The 16,111-nt window shown below is 44.8% G+C and overlaps 1 protein-coding gene and 1 long non-coding RNA gene across 6 annotated transcripts; both read left to right on the forward strand.

Annotated features, from left to right (window-relative positions):
- Nucleotides 1–3,290: 3,290 nt before the first annotated feature.
- On the forward strand, nt 3,291–6,572 carry LOC100831294. Of its 2 annotated transcripts, XM_024463109.1 has the most exons (3): nt 3,291–4,806; nt 5,963–6,109; nt 6,146–6,572. In XM_024463109.1, exons 1-3 carry the CDS (start codon nt 3,459–3,461, stop codon nt 6,334–6,336), a joined length of 1,686 nt encoding a protein of 561 aa, XP_024318877.1. In that variant the 5' UTR covers nt 3,291–3,458; the 3' UTR covers nt 6,337–6,572. The 2 variants fall into 2 exon arrangements, with proteins under 2 accessions (XP_024318877.1, XP_024318876.1); XM_024463108.1 differs by having other exon boundaries at nt 3,292–4,806; nt 5,963–6,572.
- Nucleotides 6,573–8,782: 2,210 nt separating this feature from the next.
- Nucleotides 8,783–15,911, forward strand: LOC100835476. Of its 4 annotated transcripts, none has more exons than XR_002966434.1 (6): nt 8,783–8,987; nt 10,221–10,385; nt 10,474–10,523; nt 13,756–14,146; nt 14,248–14,977; nt 15,456–15,911. It is a non-coding gene; the product is annotated as an uncharacterized LOC100835476 (long non-coding RNA). The 4 variants fall into 4 exon arrangements; XR_002966437.1 differs by lacking the exon at nt 15,456–15,911 and having other exon boundaries at nt 13,756–13,907; nt 14,012–14,146; nt 14,248–14,605; XR_002966435.1 differs by having other exon boundaries at nt 8,785–8,987; nt 14,248–14,529.
- The last annotated feature ends 200 nt before the right edge of the window (nt 15,912–16,111 follow it).

The raw sequence follows: 16,111 nt of genomic DNA on the forward strand, positions 1-16,111 counted from the left end.
GAGAACACATGGAGTACTCGTTCATATTGTTCGAATGAACGCGTTCATTTTCAATGTCCATTGGAAGTTGAGCTTCACACTAAGAGCATGTACAGTGCGACGCTTATAAGCCGACACTAGGATCAAAATCCTGTCCAACTTGCAGTTTTCTACTCCAATCGATGCTAAATGAGTCGCCCAACTCTATCTCACTTTTTGGCTCACGACGTGAAAATCGGAGGCATCTGGATTTAGCGCCCAGCACTGCAGGGTGGGGCTCTTAGCTGGTTTTTAATTTCCCGGTTTAGAAGTGCTTCTGTGCTTTGCTAAAAAAATTGCACGACTTTTAAAGCAAATGGAAGAGTCAAATCCTTCCGTCTATGATAGTCCAAATACGTGTAACCCTAAAGCCCACAAAGTCCGGCGGTTAACCCTTTATCATGATGCCCAGTTGGCAGTTGCTCGCGTCCTTTCGTTCTTCTCCACGACCACCTCTACTCGGGCCTCTTCTTTCTCCATGGCTGCCTTTTTGAGTCCACGGTGGATCGGACTTAGGGGAGTCAATACGAGAGATGGTTCCAGACTAGGGTGCTCTGCCGCTCTGGCACTCTTTTGTCGATGCACACATAGGTTGGGTCAACGGAGATCTGCCCCACGCACGAGCGACGGCGATCCGCACCAGGAGCTTGACGCGGTCGAGGGCAACGTCCTGACAGGAGGCTTCTCTGTGAGGAAAACGGTGTCAGCGTGTGGGCAAGCTCGGACACTGGATACGGGCTGGATCTGAAGGCCGTGTTCTAGCAATTTGCATTACCGTTAAGTACTAACACTTCTTTGGGATTCATGCTGAATTTTTTTCCAGCAAAGTAGAGAAGCACTTCTCTTATTTTTCTCATTCTAAGCTGCTAAATAAGCACCGACCATTGGACATGCTCTAAACGGGTTCCCACAAGTTGCCACGTGCAAGCTCACTGCCAACTGAGATCACGAAAGGGGGCGCGGCTTGCCTGCGGCCCTCGCGTGCGACCATCCGTGTGACCCGACGCAGCCGTTCTTATCAATCTAACAACTCCCGCAGATTTCCTCGTCCCGCATCCCATTTGGAGTAGTAGGAAAAAAAAACAGCGTATTTCATCTACTTCCCGTACATACACGTGCCCGTACTTTTTTTATCCAGATGTCTTAGAGGAAGAAACAGGAAGACATACGGTCAGGACCAGGTGGCAGGAGGCCTATAGTGGACCGTGGAACTCGTTGTCCAGGACGTTGGACTCGAGGTCTTTGAACGTGTTTTGCCCAATTGCCCGGGTCCAGCGTCCTCGAACCGGAGGAACTCGTCCCGCCCGCGGCAGCGTCACGTACAGTCGACCACAGCACCGATTCCCAATGAATGCGGATTCGATATGCAAACCGCAAAAAGGCCTAGCAAACGAGTCAACACAAGCGCGGGCGATTGTTGCGCCGGACTACAACAAGCACCTTAGAAGAAGCAAGTGTGCAATAAATATTCACCTGAGAAACTGGTTACAGATTTCCAGGTGTCAATCTTTCATGGTTCCAGACGGATCAAGCAATCGAGTCATGTCATGACTTTGCCGATCCTTGGGTTCCGTTCCGAAATAATTGGTGCCAGTAGTTTTGCAAAAACACCCTTGATGTTTTCTGAAATCAACCTGCAGGACACACCTTCAACTGAAGGTGGACCACAGCTTGATTTCAGAAAACAGGATTTTTTTTAGCAAAAGTTCCGATAGAACGTGGACTGCGAACCAATTTCGGGAAACAGCAGGGGTGTTTTTGTAAAACAACCGGGACCAATCAATTTGGTACCGAGGGAGCAGCAGTAGGCTAGCAACAGCATCCCCACCACTAGGTCCGCTACTAATCAAAAACATTTCTCAACAAGTGAACCTACAGGGCCATAGCCTTGCTGAAATATCTCTAACAAACCACCATTCTATCTGATTCCTACTCAGATCAAGTACTTGTGATTGTGACCACCTGGGATGAATGAAACATAAAGGAAGCCAACAAGACACCAATTAGCTCTATCGGTAGAAAAGGAATGTTTCGTATAAGCTATATATCTTGAGGAATATGGAATGCGCAAAATAAATGCCACGGAGCTTGTTGACTTTATTTTATTTTTACATAATGGAAAAGGATTCATTACCATAGTTTCCAACTTTCCATAAGAAACAAGCACTGCTAAATGCTGATTAACATGTCAGTACTAACCCACCGTGGTAAAAGCAGTTGTCGTAGCCCAACTTCAACACTATATACTAATAACACATAATAATAGTATAGTCTGTGCCCAGAGCTAGTTGAGGGAGGGATTGTCAGCCTGCAATATGCAGATGATACTTTTTTTTCCCAGAATGAATTCGCCCGACACGACGAATCCCGCCCCCCATGTCTTTCTTTCTCATTGAATGAACCACTGCATGGGACGCCCTATTCCTATGAATTCAATGATTTAAGGGCCCTTGGGGGAAACTTCGGAAAGAAAGCCTACTGGTTGGTCTGGTTGTCCCCCCGGCGGTGCCCGGGCGGTCCTCGGTTCAATCTTGCCGATTCTACCTAGACATGGCTCAAAACGAAGGGGTAAGACCAAGTGTTCTTAAAACAAAACTCCCAGTGCACACTCCGGAGCACGGTCTTCCGCTTTTTGTTGCAGATGGCACTAGGAAAGCCACCAACCTTAAGTGGATCCTCACCTGTTTTGAGCAGTCATCGGGGACGAGAATAAACTATCACAAGAGTGAGCTCATTGCAGTTGGCATGGAAGATGTGGAGATTAGACCTTTTACTGACATTTTCCAATGAGTAGAGGGGCATTTCCCCAGTAAGTATTTGGGGATTCCCTTGCACTTTGAGAGCTTAAAAAGAGCTGATTTGCGACCTGTGGTAGACAAATTGATGAATATGATTGCTGGCTGGAGGGGGAAATTGTTGTCAAGTGGGGTAGACTTGCTTTGATCAAAACTGAACAAATCCAACGTGCAACATGATATGAATCCGTATCTAACACTAACATCACCCGAGATGAAAAATCAAACTCGGTTTACGACCTAGTGAATACGACTAGACTACAAACTAAACTGTATACTTACATTGCGGATCCAGCCCCACCGGTCAGCGACTCGCTGGTCGGCTCTGCTCCTCGACGAACGCTTCCTCAGGTCAGCCCTGCACAGGCCATCGGGTACCACGACACATACGATGGATGGGTCTTGGGTTCTTGGCAAACTGCGCTGAGGGCCACCGAGGCCAGAGCAGGGGCCCGACCAATTTTCCTAGCCACCCCCCGCCTGTGGCCCATTTTCTCACGGAGAGTCCCCAATCCTCACTTTCGCTCTCCATAGGGGGGAACCCGGCCGGACTGCCGGCGCAAATCCGATCTCGATTCCAGTTCCGATTCCTTCCAAACCCCCCCACAAAAATCAAATCGAGTCTAGGCTGTAGAGGAACTTGAGATGAAGGATCTCAAGTTCCGATTCCTTCCGCCGCATTACGACTCCGGCGACGCAAGGCCATGCTTTTCGCTGCTAGAAAAGCACGCCTACCTCGTCCGCCGCCAAAACGCCACAACCGCCGCCTGCGACCTCGACAGCGGACGGATCCAGGCCACCTTCTGCGCCGCCCACCCGCCACGCGCATCCTACTTGTGCATCCATGCCACCGGCTTGGGTCGCACTAAGCTCCGCGCCGAGCCCCAGATCTTGGCCACGGAGGGGCCCCTCGCCGTCATCCGCGTCGTCGTCAACCGTCGCAAGTCGTTCGTGGAGGTGGAGTACTTCGTCTACCACGCCGGCAGCAGCTCCTCCGAGGGACGCCGGCCGCCGTCGCTCAAGCGCATCCCGAACCCCGCACCCTACTTTTTCTTCAACGAAAATACGGTTGCCATCGTGCGCCACTGCCCTCGTCAAGCCAGCACCCGGCGTCGCCCCGGCGGCCTCAGTGCCTGCGCCCTGCGCCCCAACCGACGAGACAGCAAGGAGGAGGAGGATCATGACTGCGGCGACTGCAACTACATCATCGCGGCACTCCGCAACGACGGGTCCAACACCAGGGCACCCTACCAGCTCTGCCGGTACCACTCCAAGACTGAAACTTGGAGCCCTCCCGAGCCAATGGAAACCGAGTGGGAGCACGGACCTTACCCTTCCGGTTCCTCCTGCAAGGCCATTACCATCGGAGGAGAGCAAGGCACAGTGGCCTGGGTCGCTCTCAACAAGGGCGGCAGGGGTATCATCTTTTGCGACGTGCTCACAATAACAGACAGCAGCCCCCGGCCTCCGGTGCTTCGCTGCCTGGACATGCCGCCGAAAATCAAGACTTTCAGTGGACGTTCATATTATGTCCGGGAGATTGACCTCGTCGACGGCTTCATCGTCTACATCGAGTTGCAGATACGTGACCTTGCGCCAGACACACCTACAGATGAATATGTTTGGATGGCCAGCACATGGAAATTCAAGATCGACTCATCTTTGCCGTTTTCATCTATCCAATGGCAGCGGGGATGCAAGTTAGGCTCCTCTGAGGTCAACAAATCCATGCGTGATAAGCTTAAACTTCGCGATGCCGAAACAATCTGCAAGATAGGCCTGCCCGTCCTGAGCCTTCATGAGGATGGCATTGTTTACATCCTCACCACCCTTTTCCGCGAGAAGAGGCACACCAAGTCATGGGTGCTTGCCATTGACATGAAAAAGAAGATGGTGCAGGAGCTGGACGAGTTCGAGAACAACCGAAAAGTCTACTTATTCGGGGGCTTCTTGATTCCAAGTAGGATCACCAAATATCTCCAACTTGATCCAGGTAATTCAAAGTCCCTGTTGCCTAACCAGCTGTCGTTAGGAACTGGTATTGTTTATTCTTGGGGTTTAATTTCAGATTTTAAACGAGGACCCACCGGGGAAGGTCCTGATTGAGCTAGAGTTCACTTATAGTCTCTACATTGTTATTATACCTTTTCTTTCTTCTCCATAGGGATAGGTAAAGTAAGGGTTACTAGTTAGAAGCCCGTGCGTTGCTACGGAACAAAAAAAGTTCAACAGACAATAAATATGGTCCTACGTATAAACAAAATCATTTAGTCCCTCTAGTCTGATCAAGATTACCATCTCCTTACTAAGCTTCTAATTTTTGTAAATTTCCTATATGTACGTAGCACTGTTTCGATAGTTGTGTAATGACTGATGAAATGGACAAAACCCAAACTGCTATTCGGGGCCTATATTCTTGGGATGGTTTACACTTAATATTGGCACCTACATATATATACTCAAAAGTGTTACATCTATGCTACTATTATATTGTTAGCCCCCATCTTTGTATTAAACTTTTAAATCTCCTTCCTGATATATACTTGGCCCTACCTTTGATCTAGTTCATCATATGATGGCATCCTATCCTAAAAATCCAGATTTTCTCCAAAGTATTATGTAAATCAGGTAACAGAGGTAAAGAATCTGAAACTGAACAATGACCAATTTATAATAAACTGATGTTCCCCTTTTCCCCTCCCAACATTTCTTCACAACCATGCATCAGATCAGCACAGAAGTAAATCAGTAATCATTTTTATTCAAAAAATTTGTGCCATGCCGTACAACATTTCACCTAATTGGTTGGGATGTCTTAAACTGATTAGAGATGGATTTTGGTCACCTAAGCTCCCTGAATTTTCTTTTTTGATGCCATGAAGTACAAGGTTTCACCTGATTGGCTGGGGATGTCTTAAACTGATTGGAGATGGATTTTGGTCGCCTAAGCTCCCTGAAATTTCTCCCCTTGGGATCTGGTAGTCTAAACAATAACCTAGGTCCTTGCAAATTTCTCCCCTTGGGATTTTGGTCTTCTAGGTTCCATAGGGATAGGCAGAGCAAGGGTTATTTGGGGCTGCCTGCTACGGACTAGTTGTTTACGAATCATTTTCTTTTGCTAAACTAAAGACATGTTTTTTGTACTGTAGATACAACAAAGCAAAACCACAAGCGACAAAAGATGATGCTGCAACGACACTCGTGCGTGGACCTGCCCGGAGTCGCCATTGAGTCCCATTCAGATATGGAGTTAGATGATGATGAGGAGGAGGAAGAAGAAGAGGAGGAAGACAATGGGCCATCCCTGCCAGAGCCAAAAGCACAAACCCCAGAGGAGCTAGCACTGGAATTGGCATGCAAGCCGTGGCTTCTTAACTTAGAGGAGTTGGTACTGGAGAAGTCAGGCAAGTCGTGGAACGAGGTACTCCAAAGCCGAGGCAGTGCAGTTCCCGTTTCGGAGGGAGAAGTGGAGGACGTGGAGGAGGCGAGCAAGAAGCCACGGACATATGATTGGATTATCTGATGCCTTTTGGCTGCTTGACATTTGTGCACACTTAGATTATCCTGTGTCTTTTGTTTAGTAAGAGTATGCTAACGGATTCACTTGGGTGTCGCTTAAGATTAATGTTAGCTATGGGGTCTCATCACTAGCACCTGTTTTGAACTCTGCGTGTCATCTGCTTGTCAGTTCGTGAAATTATGACCAACTCATTAAGCCTGAAATTTAATCCTTTGTTTGTGCAGAATTTTCTGCTGCAATCAAGATATTCGATAGAAAATAAACATACTACCCGCATGATTGTTACTGTTGTGCTATTCTGATAACTAGTGGCTGGGGCGCGCCTCCTAGGGCGGTACTGAGTGCACCGACAGCACTTTTCAGAAAACTCTCCGCGAATAGAAGGATCAACCATCTTTGACAGAGAATCAAAGTCATGAAGGTGACAATCGGCCCATCTAACAAAATGTTTCTCAACACGCGGGCGAGAACTGCATATTTCAACAAAAATGTAGGCACATGAGGAAGTACATTCACATTTTTGCGAAGATGTGTGATCTAAAACAGTTACAGAGAAGGTCCTGATTAAGCACTGCGAATTACATCGAATCACTCACCTGTCATATGGTTTACGGCCAGCGAGAAGTTCTAGCATTACCACAACCAAAACTGTGAACATCACTTCGATACGGTGGAACGGTTTTGGTGTGGTTCTGTTGGAAGGAACGACCAACAAAACAAAGGAATGTTGAGGACTCTTGCCCAGGTTTGATTTCTGCTCATTCTTACAGTTTAGTTTCTCCACATCTTTTAGGATTCTTGCCTAGGTTTGATGATACCATGAAAATTTTGGCCGACTAAATTTTATTTTTAGCCGTGCACAAACTATTTCATGTAATTTTTGTGCACAAAATGGATATTGGGAGAAAATGATTATTCTTCCTTTTACTAATCACCCCTGTTTGATCGTAGCTTAACGAATTTCCCTTTTTTGTAGACGTATAGCCAGCTACAAAATGCTGATGCAAATGATATCCATGGACCTTCACAAGCTCGTCCTATATTTTATTTATCAAGTTTGTAATTGTTTTCATTTTGGAAAAAGTTCATCTTTGGCCGAAATGCCAAACAGACTCAACTTTCAGAATGTCCCAATCTGGCCCCTCAACTTTCCGTTTGCTCTGCAATCAACTAAATTATGCAATGGTGCAATCAAACATATTTGAGCCATCCGATGTGCATCCTCTGGCAATGACTCACGCACGGAGCTCCCACCTTTTTTTTTTGCAGGTGAAGCTCCCACCTCTCGTTGGATACATCTTTGCAAACACCACCCCGCGATCAGCCTTCATTTTTCTAAAACGCCCCTGGAAACAACGACCTCCCCCGATCTTCTTCTCTCAATAGATGGATCTCGAGAACACATGGAGTACTCGTTCATATTGTTCGAATGAACGCGTTCATTTTCAATGTCCATTGGAAGTTGAGCTTCACACTAAGAGCATGTACAGTGCGACGCTTATAAGCCGACACTAGGATCAAAATCCTGTCCAACTTGCAGTTTTCTACTCCAATCGATGCTAAATGAGTCGCCCAACTCTATCTCACTTTTTGGCTCACGACGTGAAAATCGGAGGCATCTGGATTTAGCGCCCAGCACTGCAGGGTGGGGCTCTTAGCTGGTTTTTAATTTCCCGGTTTAGAAGTGCTTCTGTGCTTTGCTAAAAAAATTGCACGACTTTTAAAGCAAATGGAAGAGTCAAATCCTTCCGTCTATGATAGTCCAAATACGTGTAACCCTAAAGCCCACAAAGTCCGGCGGTTAACCCTTTATCATGATGCCCAGTTGGCAGTTGCTCGCGTCCTTTCGTTCTTCTCCACGACCACCTCTACTCGGGCCTCTTCTTTCTCCATGGCTGCCTTTTTGAGTCCACGGTGGATCGGACTTAGGGGAGTCAATAAGAGAGATGGTTCCAGACTAGGGTGCTCTGCCGCTCTGGCACTCTTTTGTCGATGCACACATAGGTTGGGTCAACGAAGATCTGCCCCACGCACGAGCGACGGCGATCCGCACCAGGAGCTTGACGCGGTCGAGGGCAACGTCCTGACAGGAGGCTTCTCTGTGAGGAAAACGGTGTCAGCGTGTGGACAGGCTCGGAGGCCCGTGCTATGTCAGCTCAAAAACCACTAGGTGGAGTTATTTATTAGTATTAATTTCAGGTTAAAATCAAACGGTTTTCGGTTATGCGTTCGGAGTTTATGAATCGGGCCGCTGGGCCTCGTTCTCTCAGACAGTGTCTGAGCCTGTGCGAGGGGGCAGCGCTGCTGTGTTTCTTTTGACCTAAATGCTTCAAAGCGCTACTTTCTGTCGTCCTCGGGTGCACACTTCTCAGAGCCGTCCGATGCATCGCGGGATCAGTCGACGGCGCGATACCGCAGCGCCTCTTTTCGGACAACCATTAGACGCAGCATTTTCAACATTTTTCCCCACCCTCTTTTCCCCTTTTTTCTCCCCCCGCACAGTGGTTCTTCTAGTGGCGATTTCGTTCGGCGGCCGCGAGCGGCGCCGCTCCGCTGGACTAGGAGCTACACGCGAGAGGCGCGCGTCGCGGGATCCCCCGAGCGGCGGCGTGGTTGTCGTCGTTTTTCTCAGCGGCGGCGAAAGGAGCGCACTGGTGAGTTCCACAGGGTTTGGGGTGGCCGGGGTAGGGGCAACGGGGAACTGTATGTTGTGGGGGGTGGGGTGGGCGTACTGTTGCGCGAGATAGGGTTTTCTGAGCCTCGCATCGTGCCGCTTGGCTAGACGCATGATTTCCCATGATTTGAGCATCGTATCGAGCAGCTTCGGGGCGATTTCGAGCATGTTTGTTACCGTTTACTTAAGCAATTCGTAGCAATCCCCACAGCGTGTTGCAGACGTTGGGTTTGGCTATAGGCGCAGGTGTTCGATCAGCTCGGGTTGCTGCTTGGGGGATGGCGCAGTGGATTTTTTTTCTGGCTTTGGATGTGTGCTATAGGCTATATCGGTGTGTAGCCTGGGGATGTTTTATCTGGTTTTGGATGCGTCTCCTAGCCTGGGATGTTGTGCTTTTCTTCAGGTTTGTGCCTTCCAAATTTCCAATAGACATGCAAGTTCAGAAAAGTTTTTTGCGTCCAATATGAGGCAGCTTAGTTCATGTCTTTGATAGCCAATTGTTCAGGGCACCAAAGGGCTGTAGATGGTATAGAGCATATATAGTTGTGTAGATGTCATAGAGGATATATAGGTGTGTAGATTTGGGGCAGGGCCTGCATTTTTTTCCAGATGTGTGTTGCCCAGCCTAGTTGCTGTTTGCTACTTCAGAATGTTGCCTCGTAAACACAATCAAGCTTTTTGTCCAACAATGAGTGTTAGTGAATCAGAGGACAACTGCATTTACATATGGGGCCTCCGCCTAGCCTCCAAGGGAAAAACATCTTCAGGAAAGTGAAGGCCATATTACTGATGCTGTCATCTCGTGTCCTGTCATCCAGCAGAGAACAAAATTGTTTCTGACAGCCTTGATAAATGATAATGATAATGATAATGATAATGATAATGATAGGACTGTGATAATATGGTTGATGAACATGCACCACTCTTGGGTTTATCTCAACCCAAGGTTTCCCTTCTTTGTTTTTAATCTAAGTTCATATTTCGGTGAGACATCTTCTTTTGCTTCTCCAACACACGCAAAGCTTTTTGCCCAACATTTTTGACTCATATTTGGGAGATGGTGCAGGGGTCTACAAGGGTTTTTTAGATGGTATGCATCCTTTTTTGCTTTTGGTATATGGTCTATAAGGGCTCTTTTTTTGTGTGTCCCTCTTGTTTTGCCTGGCTATGTATGTGCGGTTTCTGCAGCTGACATCGTGTGTGCCTCCCGCAGTTGATATCATGAATTCAAATGAGGACGAAGTACCAGGGGGAGCCCCCGAAGAAGATAAATCTACAGATTTAATTCCCAACACAGTAGACGAAAACCACTGGCAGTCCAAAACCCATCAGCTGAAAATGCAGGAGCAGCTGTCCGAGAGGCTGTAACGTGTCGCAGGTTTGTTGTCTTTTCTCTCCATGCTCGCGCGCCCTCAAGGTGCTTTTTATAAAGCCGCTATGTAATCCTTTCGTGCCTTTTTTTTCAGGTGTCAACGCCAAGGTCCAGTGTAGGTGTCCCAGGAGCACGGGGCAAGAGGTGACCATACACAATACCCATCTCCCTGTTTTCTTCCATTTGATGGGTGCTCGTCTATATATGGGGGCCTATAGGTGGCTTCTTGCATTTTCTTCATGCTAAACGGCCTCCCATAGTGATTCTTCTATTCACAACCTTCTCATAATGTAGTTGCTTTTTATTATCCCTATTTCCTAATTAGGTTTGTTTTAGCCAGTCACACACCGCCTTATAGTACCTTTTGATTTTTGCCTTGTCGCTTACGCACACGCCCTCCCATATATAGTTGCTTCTTACAACTCAACTAAATGTAGCCTAGCTTTTTTAGGTTGTCGCTTTTCTTGTCAACAGGGCCGGCCCTGAGATTTCGGCGGCCTGGGGCAAAACTATAAAGCTGGGCCTTTCATATAAATATTAAATAATAACCAAAATAATATGTATATGTGAAATTTTAACAATAAACACTTATAGTGCATAAAAGAATGTATTAAATATTTTATAGATATTATCTTAAAATTTCTTCTACTTCTAACATTCTTAAGTAGACGCGAAATTGTTGACGATGGTCCCAATATAAATTCCATTAACCAATTTCTTCGTAATGTGTCAACTCGATAGAATCTTAATATCTTACCGACGAATCGATTATCTAGACGACTCGGCACTCGACTTTTCACCTTTTTGCCTTGATCTTATAAACGTGGATTGGTGGGGGCGCCACGGCGATGGCCGACGGAGCGACGCAGTGACCGGAGTGTCTAGCCTCTGGACACGTTTGTGGCGATGTGCCGATTTTGGCAATGGCGCTACCGTCAACCGTCTACGCTTGTGGTAAGCGCTATGAGTCTCGTGGTATCAATCGCCGATTGTGATTTGTTGCCTTGTGGATGTGGTGAGTGTCGGTCGCCGCTTAATTTGTTTGCGTGTGGACACCGTGAGTCATAACTACAATTACAATTGGACATGCCGTAAAGCTATCCTTATGGGCCATCGGCAAGGCCTAGTGCACTTTTCCTTTAACTTTACACGTATAGTGGCCACACCATGCAATCTGATGCAAGTACACAAGTAACAGAACAAAGCCTATACCTATGCATAAGTACCTGGTTAGGGGCCTCATGATTTTTTTGGCGTGGGGTAGCCGCCCCTCCTGCCCCCCCTCAGGGCCGGCCCTGCTTGTCAATATAGTTGGTCACGCATATACACCTTTGCTTCTTCCCAAGTGAACTAAGTAGTACTCCCTTCGATCCATAAAAAGTATCGCCCATTTTGCACGTTAGTACAAAATTTGTACTAAGTGGACGACACTTTTTATGGATCAGAGGGAGTAGTTTTTTATTTTGCCAAGTCACTCGCACTTTTGACTAAATAAGTAGCTTTTGTGTTCTTGTAGTTTTGTTGCCCAACTAAGCTATAGTTGCTTTTTCTTTGTCAATATACTTGCTCACCCCCACGCCTGAAGTCGTTTTTTCATCTTAGCTAATTTAGTTGATTTGAATTTTTTTTAGTTGCTTTGAATTACTTTAGTTGCTGACACTAGAAACTATAGTAGCTTCTTTTATTATAGTTGGTCGTAAGCTAATCTAGCTACATGCCTTAGCTAATGTAGTTGCTCTTTTAAATGCAACTTTCTTTTTAGGTTAGTTTTCAGAACCTTAATTAGTTGATTATCTATATTATTTTGTCGCTTCTTCTTGTCGATATACTTGCCCACCCCCACGCGTGAAGTCTCTTTTTCTAACTTAGCTAATTTAGTTGCTTTTAACTAGTCCCTCCGTTCCATAGTTCTTGTCGAAATATTACATGTATCTAGCCACTTTTTAGGAATAAATACATCCATATTTGGGCAAATTTGAGACAAGAATTATGGGACGGAGGGAGTACTAGTTACTCACACTACAACCTATAGTTGCTTCTTCTGATATAGTCGGTTGTAAGCTAATATAGTTGCATGCCTTAGCTGATGCAGTTGCTTTTTTCAATATGTACCTTTATATTTAGGTTAGTTTCAAGAACCTTAATTAGTTGCTTATTTATATTATTTAGTCGCTTCTTCTTGTCGATATACTTGCCCACCCCAACGCCTGAAGTCGCCTGTTCTAACAATGCTATTAGTTGCTTTGAACTGGTTTAGGTGCTCACACTAGAGACTAGTTGCTTCTTTTAATATATGGTTGTTGTGTTAAACTAGGGATTTAGTTGAAATTAAGCCCCACAATTCACTTTTTTGCATGCAAATTAGGGGTTTGGCAGTTATGTTGATTACAAGTAGCATGACCGATCGTTTTTTTATGGATATAAATTTCTGTATCTAAATTATTTGCAATTTACTATGGTTTAAATTATCTGGCCGTGGATTTTTTTTTTTGCATTTAAGTCTGATGCAATCCGCTGTCCAGGCAGTGCCTCACAATTTTTGCTTGCTTGATTAAACAAGCTTCAATTTAGGATTTGCTTCAGCTTTTGCTTGACTAATTCGCCTTTGTTAATTTGCATCACTGTTTAGGGTATAACAAGACACTTTTCACAAGTTGTTGGAGTAATCAATTTTAGTAGTAGAAGTTGCATCTCCTAGCTAAATTTTGAAAAAAAAGTTGCTACACTATTTTACCATTTTTTTGCTTTTATCGTATAGTTGCTTTTTTGTCTCGTCAACAATTTACTAGAAATTGTATTAGGGAGTCAATTTTTGCCTAAAATTTGCTTTAACTTTTTTCCTATTATAGTCAGTTGCTTTTCCAACCACTCAACATTTTACGGGTAAAAGTTGCATTTGCTTGCTAAATTTTGAATTAGAAGTTGCTACACTTTTTACCCTTTTCCGTTTTTGTCATATAGTTGGTCTCCTGACCTCTCAACAATTAATCGACTATAAATTGTACGAGAGAGCCAATTTTTGCCTAAACTTTGCTTTACCATTTTTTCTGTTATAATAAAACTTTGAATTAGAAGTTGCTACACTATGTACCATCTTCTTCTTTTTCTTAATGTTAAAAAATGACTAGAAATTGTATCAGAGCGTCAATTTATTTGCCTACAATTTGCTTTCACCATCATTTCCTGTGATAATTGGTTGCTATCTGAACCACTCAATTTTTGTGAATAAAAGTTGCATCTCCTAGCCAATGTTTGAAGTAATTTCCGCATTATTGAGCATTCAGTTTTTTGCTCCTTTCAATCACTCAACTTTTGAGTATAAAGTTACACAATTCAGTTCGTAGACTAAGCAACTTTTTCTTTTGGGGGCAAATAGGCATTAATGAACACAATTGAGGAAGAAGAAGCAGCAGGCTGAAATTGTAGACTTAGTGCATCGTCGCAAGAGGCGCAGTGCACGGGGATGGGCAACTTTCAATCAGAGAACCTTAGGGAAGGACAACAAATGTTGTTAACAACACGCTGCAGGTTCAAACTCTGATCCCATGCCTTTTAGAATTAAAATCACTTGATTAGTTCAATTTTCTTGCTTAACTAATTCTTGGCTTTTGTTAATTATTAATGTACTGGAGTCAAACTGTCCAATCTGATCTCCTTGCACCACTAAATGCTTGTTTGCATTTGTATTATCATTACGGGATTCGCCAAAACCACCTTCATTATGTTGTGCATCTTTGCTTGGCATGGACTGTGGTGCAGTATGACAGGTATAGAAATGTTGCGTAACCAGGTGCTTTTTCTGGGATCAGCATTTTGATCGATAGGCAACTCGTTAAGGCCAATCATAATTGTGTGTACTTTGAACCAGGTGCTTTTTCTACAATGGATATGTACATGTGGCAGAAATAAAATGGAAGCAAAAAACAGTAGGTGCAATGCACGGAATGAAAGAGCAATATACTTTGTTGGGGGCTGCAGGCATAAGACCAAGGGGCCAAATCTAGCAAGATTAGGGAAGGAAAAAGCAAGGTTTAAATTAAACAGTTGAATGATCTTTGAAGCATGTGGTGGTGCGGTGGACTGTTTCTTTTGGATGTAGCATTGTGTCAATTTTTCTCAGGAGCTTTTCTATCCATGGAATACTGTTTTTGTATGTGTCAATTCTAATGCTTCTTCCTCTATGCATGATACCTTCTTGTATGCTTTTTATGAGTTGCTTTTCTACATGTTATATCTTGCCTAGTCCTTTCTGTATGTTTTTTTGTTGATAAAAACATGGCTTCTGGAGGCATGCCCAGTTTATTTTCCTGACCACAAAGAATTCTGGGGGTGCAGGATCATGAGTACATGCAACATGATAGCAAAACAAAAGAGATGTGGTGTTGTGGGTTAGTTTTTTCCGCAACAATTTAACAAACCCCTAAGTAACTTTTACTTTAGAGTTTCCTAGGGGTTTTGAGCAACAATTTGTTGGTCGGGAGGAGGAAGAAGTGCTACAGGGGTATCCACATGACAAGCTTCTTTGAAGACCTACAGCAAATTTTCGGGTATGAAGGGAGGAAACTCCTGGTGCTTCAAGCAAGATTCATGGAGGTCAGGTAAGAAGGGGAAAGGGGCAGGAAGGCTCTGGAGAAATGGGATCGGGGCAGGGGGCCTGAGAATTTTTTTTAGTGCTGGATTTTTTATGCCTTGCTTTTTCACTTTTCGCTCGGGGCAAATTTCACCCCGGCTCTGCCTGCACGGCAGCTGGGACCCTAATGAGGCAAAGCTGCATGGTCGGGAGGATTTTTGCGGAGCGGATGGGCGACGTGCCATAGAGGACCAGAATTTGCCTTTTTTGGAAACGGGGATGAATACTTACTTTTTTTGGGTGTGCACCCCGAGCACCCTTAAACTGCATTTCTTTTAAAAACAAAATGAAACATTACACTTATTTTATAAAGAAGATGTAGAATATCATCTCATATAAATGATCAATCTTCCGTCTTACTACTAGTAGTATCAAATAAAAATTACATCTAGTAGTACATATACAACCTCTTATGCAATTCTCATGCTATTTTTTTCCTTCTCAAGGGTCATGCGGCGTCTACAGGAGAGGTATTACAGTCTTGTCCGGTGTGTGGAAAGATTATCTCTGCTTGCGTGCTGAAGAGGCCGAGGCGCTCGCCTGTCTGCTGGAGTTGGAGGCGTGTGTTGGTAATGTTCGTGGCCCCCTGGTAATCAAAGGGGACTACGTGAATACGTGATGGTGGCAGATACTAACACAACACTTAGGAGATTGCCAGTTGTTTGAAATCGTTCCGGACTATCAAGTCATAATCGTGTCGCGCATGGATTGGCGCATTATTGCTGGAACTGGTAGCTACAAGTAGTGGTTTTTGTGGCACCTGCCTGTGCTTTCCGATCCATAAAAAATGTCGTTCATTTTGTACTGAGTTAGTACTCCTTCCGATCCATATTAATTGTCGAAATATTACATGTATCTAAACGTTTTTTAGATATAGAAAAAAGTGTCGTTCATTTTGTATCTAGACGTTTTTTAGGTAGAGAGAGTATTTTACTTTTAGATGAGCAAAAAGTAGGAACACTGTTTAGTTAAGAAAGCACCCTTTTCCCTGTAGAGGTGGTCAGCCTCTCCGCTGGCGACCTTGTGTTTAGGTTGTAAACTTTTCTGTCATCCGTCTGATATATTAGAATAAAGCCATATGAGAATGCATTTGATGTTAACA

This window comes from Brachypodium distachyon, chromosome 4 (assembly GCF_000005505.3).
Source record: "Brachypodium distachyon strain Bd21 chromosome 4, Brachypodium_distachyon_v3.0, whole genome shotgun sequence".
NCBI classification, from domain to species: Eukaryota; Viridiplantae; Streptophyta; class Magnoliopsida; order Poales; family Poaceae; genus Brachypodium; species Brachypodium distachyon.

Coding starts and splice junctions, on each gene's coding strand:
- LOC100831294 (XM_024463108.1), top strand. CDS start 3,459: ATGAAGGATCTCAAGTTCCGATTCCTTCCGCCGCATTACGACTCCGGC. Junction 4,807..5,962: donor ATATCTCCAACTTGATCCAG/GTAATTCAAAGT, acceptor TTTGTACTGTAG/ATACAACAAAGCAAAACCAC.